The following is a 10,285-nucleotide window of genomic DNA, read 5'->3' as shown; positions in this document are numbered from 1 at the left end:
AAAATATATTTCAAAAAAAGCATCTTATTATGTAATATATACAAATGAATTGTAAATATATATCAAATATCATAAGTGACTTGGTGGAAAGGTTCAGACTATGAGCCAAATGTCCCTGGTTGAAAACCCTATAGGACATTTTTTTTAAAGAGAGATGAGGGATCAAATTACATCTGAAGAGTTACACTCGCTTGTAATTACAAAAATCTTTTGAATTCCCCTGTAACAAATGAAAGAGTGTGTTATAACATTTCCCTATAACAAAGTTAGTTTTGAATTTATTTAGATATTTCAAATTTGATGATCAAATCATTTATGGACAATTTAAAAATAATCTTTTCAAATACACATTAGTAATGATAAGATTTTTTTTTTGTGAAGAGTAGATAATCTTACCTTTTATACGGGTTTTACAATACACATTATTTATTTTATAATTAATTAAGTACTATATTTAATAACAAATTAATCTCTCCGACTCAACATCTCAAAAAAAATATTCAATATCATTCAATCTTAACAAATTATCTATATTTATAATTTGTTAAGATTTAATGATTCAAAATATTTGTTTGAGGTGTTGAGTTGGAGATATATAATTTGTTAAGATTGAATGATCTAGATTTTGAGGTGTTGAGTTGGAGAGATTAGTTGGTTGTTAAATATAGTAATTAATTTATTATAAATTAAATAATGTATATTTGTAAAATCTTTATAAAAGGTAAGCTTATCTACTCTTCAACCAAAAAACAACGAAAAATCGGATCATTACTAATGTGTATTTCAAAAGAATATTTACAAATTGTTCATAATTGATTTGATCGTCAAATTTAAAAAATCTTAATAAATTCAAAACTAACGTTGTTGTTGTGATTCTTATTGTGAAGTATTTTTTAGAGGAAGAAATGGAGAAAGGTAGAATATTTTTGGCGGTGCTTATGTTGTTGCAGTGTTGTATAGTTATGGCAGAGGCTGAGTATTTGAAATACAAAGATCCAAAGCAACCATTGAATACTCGAATTAAGGATCTTGTCGGTAGAATGACTTTGGAAGAAAAAATTGGTCAAATGGTTCAAATTGAGCGCACGGTTGCATCTGCTGATGTGGTGAACAAGTATTACATTGGTAAGTTTTTGTTTTTTGATTTAAAAAATATTTAAACTACTGATTATTCATCGTGAATTGCGACGCCAAGGTTTATAATATTTTCTATAACTGCATGAAAAAATTATTGCAGGGAGTGTTCTAAGTGGTGGTGGAAGTGTTCCAAAGGCGGAGGCTACTGCAAATGATTGGGTTGATATGGTGAATGAGTTTCAAAAAGGTGCATTATCAACTAGGCTTGGAATTCCAATGATATATGGTGTTGATGCTGTTCATGGTCATAACAATGTTTATAATGCTACTATTTTTCCACACAATGTTGGTCTAGGAGCTACAAGGTAATTAAATAACCATTATGCTTATACTTATTTGGTATTGTTCTCGGTAGCACTAACACCTCTTAAAAAATGTATATGTGTCCCTGTTCATGCTTATTGATGATTTTTTTTCTTTGAATAGGGATCCTCAACTAGTGAAGAGGATTGGTGATGCAACTGCTCTTGAAGCTAGAGCTACTGGAATTCCATATGTCTTTGCTCCTTGCATTGCGGTAATTAAAATAATCAAAATTACATATTTGTCAATCGCACATAGATAGTCATTTGTTTCAATTCTCCTATGCTATAATGCTATAGTTTGGTTATAACCACTATTTGACAATATTTTTCTACACAATATTGTCAAGCACGAGATGTTAAGTAGGATATCTTACCGAAGGGAAAAAGAGTAATTTCATACATACATACATACATACACAAAAATATGAAAATCATAATACAGGCCCAAAAAAATACTCAACATGTCTTTTTATGATTTTTCTTTAAAAAGCTCAATCTTAACTACGCTAGCAATGAAAACAATCTCTTGCGTAACATCTTACTACACTGGTCCTATCTTATGTTCTATCTTATAATGTATATGTTTTGTATAGGTTTGTAGAGATCCAAGATGGGGTAGATGTTATGAAAGTTATAGCGAAGATCATAAACTTGTTCAAGCTATGACTGAGATCATTCCAGGATTGCAAGGTGACCTCCCTCCAAATTCAAAAAAGGGTGTTCCATATGTTGCTGGAAACAAGAAAGTAGCAGCTTGTGCAAAACACTATGTTGGTGATGGTGGAACAACAAAAGGAATCAATGAAAACAATACTGTTACAACCATACATGAATTGCTTAGCATTCATATGCCAGCTTACTATAACTCAATTATCAAGGGTGTTTCAACCATCATGGTTTCTTACTCAAGCTGGAACGGGAAAAAAATGCATACGAATTATGATTTAATCACTCGATTTCTTAAGAACACACTTCATTTTCGAGTAACATACCTTTCTTCATAAATCTCTCTCATATATCAAATGATTTTGTTTATCAGTATATCCTTAAATCTTTGTGTTTATTTTGCAGGGTTTTGTCATATCAGATTGGGAGGGAATTGACAAGATAACTTCACCTCCTCATGCTAACTACACATATTCAATTGAAGCTGGAATTAATGCCGGTATTGACATGGTAAACTATGATTTTTTTTCAAGTCTACTGATTAGGCATTTTTATCATTAAGAATTACAATTTCTTTTCTTTTTAAAACTCAGTATCTGGCCCTAGGACCAGCTAGTCCTAGGGAGATCAATACCACTGTCCACTTGCGGAGGCCTCATTTAACTAGAGCAAAAACTCTGTATGAACTGGTCTAACACAAGAATTGTTAGGAATCATCATACTCTTTGCATATAAACCACTTACGCTCTTTGCATAGGAACCACATGATTTTATACCTGAAATATATGTCTTTAATACTTAACCTTGTAATGATGCAGGTAATGACTTCATATAACTTCACAGAATTCATAGATGGCTTAACATTACTAGTGAAAAACAATGTTGTGCCTATGACAAGAATTGATGATGCAGTAAAGAGAATTTTGAGAGTCAAGTTTGTGATGGGTCTATTTGAAAATCCATTGGCTGATTACAGCCTTTCTGACCAACTCGGGAGCCAGGTTAGTCGATCACTTTTGAGTTAAATATGATTTTAGTCCCTACAATATGATAAAACTATACTTGCACCATAATTCGACAGGAGCATAGAGAATTGGCTAGGGAAGCCGTGAGGAAATCGTTGGTACTATTAAAGAATGGTGAAAATGCTGATAAGCCATTGCTTCCTCTTCCGAAAAAGGCTTCAAAAATACTTGTTTCCGGAAGCCATGCTGATAATCTAGGTTATCAATGCGGTGGATGGACGATTCAATGGCAAGGACTTAGTGGCAATAACATCACTAGTGGTACGACGATTCTGAGTGCGATAAAAAACACAGTTGACAAAGACACTGAGGTAGTCTATCAAGAGAATCCATCTCTCGAATATGTAAAATCAAATGATTTTTCATATGCAATTGTGGTAGTCGGAGAGACACCATATGCAGAAACAAATGGCGATAGCTTAAACTTAACAATATCTAGTAATAGAGAAGAAACAATAAACAATGTATGCGGCGGAGTGAAATGTGTGGTTGTGTTAATCACTGGTAGACCTGTGGTTATGTTACCATATGTTGACATAATCGAAGGACTTGTTGCTGCTTGGCTTCCTGGGAGTGAAGGTTACGGTGTTACTGATGTTTTGTTTGGTGATTATGGATTTAGTGGTAAACTTGCAAGGACATGGTTTAAGAGTGTTGATCAGTTACCTATGAATGTTGGTGATTCTCATTATGATCCTTTATTTCCATTTGAATTTGGTCTTACAACTCAAGGTCTTAAGATGACTTAGAGCTTATTAGACTTTGTTGGATGTTGTATGATATAAGTGTGTATTTTTGTAAGCTATTTCTGTAATAAAATATCAAATAAAGCTAATAGTTTTCATAAGCTATATTCAGATATTCTACGTTGCAACCAGAATCAATGTGAAGTTAAAAACATTTACAAAATATAGAATATCCAAGAATATCGATAATTAATCATGTCATATTTATATATTCTACACTATAACCATAGAATCAATGTTAAGTTAAAGTCTATCATGTTATTTACCCTCAATTTACATATTTACATAATATTATAGTGATCCCCGGCCTAAGGGATAGTCAAGGTAGGCAATTGCGGATTAGGATCCTCGACAGCACAAATTTGGCAGCCATTTTGTAATATCCCTATTTGTCTAAGCATGATTATGTATATATATTTATACACATGTTAAGTGGACTAGTTAGAATTTAAGGGATTTGGTTGGATATGAACATTATGGCATTGTTGTGAATAAAGATTAGTTGAAGGGGCAATTTGGGCAATAAACATCACTTGCATTAGAACTTAAGGCATTTTTTGGTGTTGGACTTTCCAAATCAGAATTTGTGGAGAAAAAAAGGAAGAACAACTTAAGGACAAGAAGAGAAAGAAGTGCATATCTCCATTTTCGCAACTCTTGGTACAACTCCACTAAAGCGGTAATATCTCTCTACTGGTAACTCTGATCGTAACAGTTCTCGTCTCTTTGGAAAGCTAACGAAATTCTCTTCGATTTTTATATATGGTTCGCTTTCATAGCTTCTGTTTTGAAGGAGAAAATCAAGCTTGAAGCTGGGACATGCATGCTGAATGTGAAGAAGAATGGGTTACGGGTTTGGTGAGCATGAAGGTGATGTTTGTGTCAAGAAGGGAGTTCAATGGCAGCAAGAGCATCCTCATAACCTCTCTAAATCCATGGTGAGTCCTTAGATAGTGACATGGGGAATTTGCATGCAAGGGTTAGAATTGGGGTTAGGGAATTGTGAGAAATAATCCATGATTCTATGATGATAAAACATGTTTATATGATAATTGCTGGTAGTATGTGATTTAATTGATCAAATATGTGTTCAAGTGGTGCTATTGCATGTTATACACTGTTGAAATATGATAGGATTCGTAATTGGATGATTGAGGAACCTAAGAATGAGTTAGGATGCTTTTAGAACCCCTAAAAATGCAAAAAAACACATTCTGATGCAGAGTAACCGGTTACGGGTATGTGGGTAATCGATTACGCTGTTAAAAATGCAATTCTGGGCTATTTTTAGTGCCAGTAATCGGTTACTGACTTTGGGTAATCGGTTACCCTGAGCGAAATGGAAAAAAATAGGAAACTTCGGAAATTCGTAACTTTTGCGTCGTAAGCTGTTTCGCGCAAATTTTATATCGTTGGAAAGCTAGAGACGTCTACTTTCTAATAAAATTGGTCCCCAAACCAGAATATTAATTTATCACGAGGACTTATGTCTCTCCGATTGTTATTAATTATTATATCATGCATTAAATAGAATGCCTATTGCTATTATGAATATTATATCCATGTTTGAGATGATATGCAATTATGTGATGTGCATGAAATCCTGTTGACACCATCGTTTTGGTTAAACGATCGGCATTGATTGTATTGTATGGATCAGCGCTTGTTATGCGTGTGTATGCTTGAATCGAAACGGGTCGGGGCTAGGTTATGACTCTGAAGCGTGGCCGATGAGTCGTCCGTGGGACAGCCTTGATCGTGGATCAAATAGGCACATACTTGAGCTATCGTTGCGGTGTACTTATGAGGGTCACGTGGCAATTTACTCTCTTGGCGTTAACACACTTGCGTGCTCGGTATGGTGGCGTTATGCGGCTAAGTAGGCCTACGCATAACAGGTAAACCACCTCTAGTGAAGTCAAGTAAACTAAGCACCAGGCTTTCGCCCAGCGGGCCCATGTGTCAAGATGGCGTATTTGTACTCGGCGTTAGCACACGTCCGTGAAGATGGTTAACGGGACTATGACGCCAATTAGGCTAAGGTCATCTCGCGGCTATCTAGGCTTGTGCGAACCCGTCTAGTCATTCTTGCAGTGTGCTTGTACAAGTCTCTTGACATATATGCATGGGAGGTAACCCATCGAGGGTGTGTTTTATAACCTGGAGAGGCATTAACGCGTTTCTGGATTCCCCATACATGGGTATGGGTTTTGGCATACGTGTTTGTTGCACTATTTGTGTACGTGTGATATGATGACTCCTATGGTGAACGATTCATGTGTTTGCTCCGTACTTGTACCGGATGTGAGGATAAACCCCGGATCAATGGTGGATTCGGTTTTGATGCATGTACCCTGTAGAACAGACTAGACCCATAGGATAGGAGGACTCATTGAGATTTAGTAATCTCACGCCAATCATCTTATCTTTTTCAGGTGCAGTTTAGTAGTTTTTGATAGATAGCAGGTTCGGATTGATGACTCGAAGTGGTGTTGGCTCAAAGAACTCGTTGGTTTTGACATTCCGCTGTGCAAGATCCATTGAAGACTCATGTATTATGCATTTTAGTAGAATTTCATGTTGTATTTTATATGGATCAAATATTGTACCTTTATTGTGTATGTACTCTGTAACACCCCAAATTCTACCCGAAAATTATAATGCGAAAAAGATCAGAGTATTTAAAATTTCAAATAACACATTGGAGTATCACATATCAACTTAAACGTTCAACTTGTATTTCATTCAACAATGATACATAGCATTCGAATTAATCGTCAACTATCAGTTTATCTCAACTCAAACTACTTTGAAGTATAATAAGTACTTCATATTATTCAACTTTGAATCAACGGTTATAATAACAACAACTAAAACATCAACAACCTAGAAATAACGATATAAGCAATCCCCCAAGTGCTACATATCAGAGCGACCCACCAACTAGACTCGATGAAGCAACAAACTTCCACAGCTATACTTGAGTACCTGCCCATTTCCCATGGTAGGGGAAACATCAGCAGCAAGGGTGAGATATCAAACTATATAAATAGGATCATGATAAATCATATATTAGATAAAGAATATAAATGAATCACCGCCTCACACAACATCAGCATAAACAACACAAAGAACATCATCAATGAATAGTCATGATATCAACATAGAAACATATTCAACAAGTCATTATATAAGCATCGTCAACAAGTCAACACATAGGCATCTTCAACAAGTCAACATATAAGCATCTTCAACAAGTCAACATATAAGCGTCATTATCAATATATAAGCATTTTCAACAAGTCAACATATAAGCATCTATATTGTCATATAAGCATCGCAATGCATAATCAACAACTTCAACCAACAACAACGACTCAAATGCGACTCAACTGTGCATATGCATGTGGTACCAATCGGAGCTTCAACCCCCGTCACCAATTGCCCAATTCAGAGGCACAAGGCATAAGCCTTCGTCACTAGTTTGCCAATCCAGGCCGTCACAGAGTATGCATATGAAATGTGACTCGACAAACAAGACAATACAGCATACTCATCACAATCACATATCGTCACGAGGCATAAGCCTATATCACAATCAATTACCATCTATACGAGGTAATTCACGTCACCATAATATTTCATCTTCACTTAGTCACAAAATCATCATCACAAATATATACAACATCACGTATTACAAATCATCACAAAACATCGTCATGTTTCGACACATCGTCGCAATTTATACAACTTTGCATATAAACAAGTAATTACATATATATCCTCATGCTTCAGCATATCACAACAAACATACAACTTCGTGTGTTAACAAAATCGTCACAAATATATAATTCACATATCATCAAGATTATTACAATTATCATCACGTTTTGGCACATCGGCACAATTACTCAATTTCACATATTAACAAAGTCATCCAAATCAAAACCACAATTTTCGATCAATTCGTAAGATAATCTCAACATGCTAATTTATCAAGTAAACCGAATCAAATTCCAATTATCAACTAATTCAATTAGACATAATATTATTTATCAAGACAACATCATTGGCATAGCAATATATTATTCTCAACATAAATATTCAACCAAATCACGATTACGGTCAAATTCTCAAGATACCGTAATTTACCGATAAACCGAATAATTTATCCAAGTCTAAGTATTTTCCAATTAAATAGACTTAGTGAAATTTATTCAACTATTAATTTAATCATCCAATTAATATTACACTATATTAATTTAATTCAATATTCTATTTTCAATTCATTTTCCAACTTACTATTTCACTTTCTACTCCAAAACCAACATTTAATATAAAGGATACTCAAATCCACACAATTTCGGTCGGTTCGTAAAATAGCACAATTTCAACAAAATATCACTACTACATTAACCTACTAATTAAACTTAGCTACCACGTAAAGTTTCATCAAATTCTAAACAACTAATTATACCGCTTAATTCGGCTATTTCAATCAAACGAGACTGTTTTGAATTACATTTGTTCTATTCATGCTACATGTTTCACCATTATTATCCTACTGTTTTCAATATTTATCAATTCATAAATCATGATACATTTCTACCATATAATACCATTATTTATATGCCTTAATTTCTAATAAGAACCATGGAAGCCAAAAGGAAATAAAGTGACATAGCTTCATCATAAAGTAGAAAAGAAAAGTGGTTATTATACATCATGAACAGCAAGGAAACGAAAATACATACATGGCTCACATAGATATTTTGTTTCTATCCTATTGTTCCATTATTTATATTATAATATTATAATGTACTAAGTACCCTTATGAAAATGTAGAAACTGGGAAAGGCATTTTAACAGCACATGAAGATGACAAGGGACCACATTTGAATAGCCTAAAACGAAAATACATAATACACAGTGTCGAACGACACCATTTCAGCTTGTGTTTGTTTCTTTTTAATTTCATTTTCATTTACTCACAGAGCACCATTAGCATTCCAATTTGCATTTTCAACAATGACAGAAAATAAGATCAACACAACACAATAATTAATCTATACCCTAAACCCACATACAATCTATCATAATTCCATTTAGGTAGAAAGAATCCCCCCTTACCTTAGATTGAGTGCAGCTCTAAAAAAGTTTCAATGGAAAATTGGAGAAAAATGACACTTGAGAGCAACACTTTGGGTCTTCTTCTTCTCCTCTTCACAACCCTAGCCCCATTTTCTCTTTTCTTTCTCTCCTTCCTCGGTTCCTTTTTCTCTTCTATGATACTACTTTTAAAAATCACCAAAAAGTGGTACACCACTTGTTACTTCTATTTAATAATGGGCCTATTAAAATATACCCCTTAATACTTAGAGATATCATTATTTAAGCCCAAAATCTTCTCTACACTTAATATAAAAATAACACTTCCACTTAAATTCCATTAAAATAAAATCCGATTATTTTAATATGCCGACTTATTACTCAGTGCTTCATATTTCCGGTCTAATTTTAATTACTCAGAAAATTCCCAAAACGCTAAACATTAACTCATTAATATTTTTAATACTAAAAATATTAAAATCTTCGATTAAATGTCGATCCGCTATCCCGAACTAATACCGACTAAATCGCCCCAAAACGCGAAAATTTCAGTAAACATCACAAATGTCTAAATTAAGCCAATAATTATTTTTCCGGACATTACAACTCTCTCCCACTTAGGATATTTTCGTCCTCGAAAATTTGCCCCACACAACCATCCCTAACATCGCATCCTTATCCAACTTTCTTATTCTCTAGTTACGCTTGACAGCACTCCGACTATTACTTTTCCGATATATCTGTATCTCAACACGACTTGAATCCAAAACTCATACGTCAATCTCTCAATTATCCTTGTAACATAATCGTTACTAGTTTGCTAATCATTTCAACAATATCTTGGAACAACATCTTACGACATAGCAACAATCTTCACTCGCTCATACTTGACGATACAACATTGCTTCATCATTGTAACAACATACTCGACACCGATACACATATACGATTCTTATTTTCCATACTCAGGTGTCATTCTCTAACGAAGAACCAACCACAACATTAATGCAACAGTGACAAAACTATCATAATACCAATCTGATAACATAACTCGACTAATAACCACACAACTCATCATTAACCAACGACTTACAAGATCATCCTGTTACAATCAACACTATTCACAAGAAAACCCAACACTCTGGCACATCATGCTTCAACTGCACAACTCTGATCATCCCTCTTAATTCACTGTCCTTTATTAGAGTTTCCATCGACTTATACGAATCACAAGCTTCAACTAAGTTTCAGACTTTCTTCAGCATCCATCACCTCACGCACCATTAAGACAATAAGA

General features: G+C 34.3%; 1 protein-coding gene across 1 annotated transcript; it reads left to right on the top strand.

Moving 5' to 3' along the window:
- Positions 1-905: 905 nt before the first annotated feature.
- Positions 906-3,882, top strand: LOC131604502 (uncharacterized). Its single transcript, XM_058876936.1, has 7 exons — positions 906-1,125; positions 1,238-1,442; positions 1,564-1,654; positions 2,036-2,425; positions 2,514-2,618; positions 2,927-3,109; positions 3,190-3,882. The coding sequence occupies exons 1-7, from the start codon at positions 906-908 to the stop codon at positions 3,880-3,882; spliced, it is 1,887 nt and encodes a 628-aa protein (XP_058732919.1).
- The last annotated feature ends 6,403 nt before the right edge of the window (positions 3,883-10,285 follow it).

Source organism: Vicia villosa, linkage group LG5, assembly GCF_029867415.1.
Source record: "Vicia villosa cultivar HV-30 ecotype Madison, WI linkage group LG5, Vvil1.0, whole genome shotgun sequence".
NCBI lineage: Eukaryota > Viridiplantae > Streptophyta > Magnoliopsida > Fabales > Fabaceae > Vicia > Vicia villosa.
The sequence above is the reverse complement of the archived record's forward strand: the minus strand, read 5'-3'. Positions and strand labels throughout refer to the sequence as shown.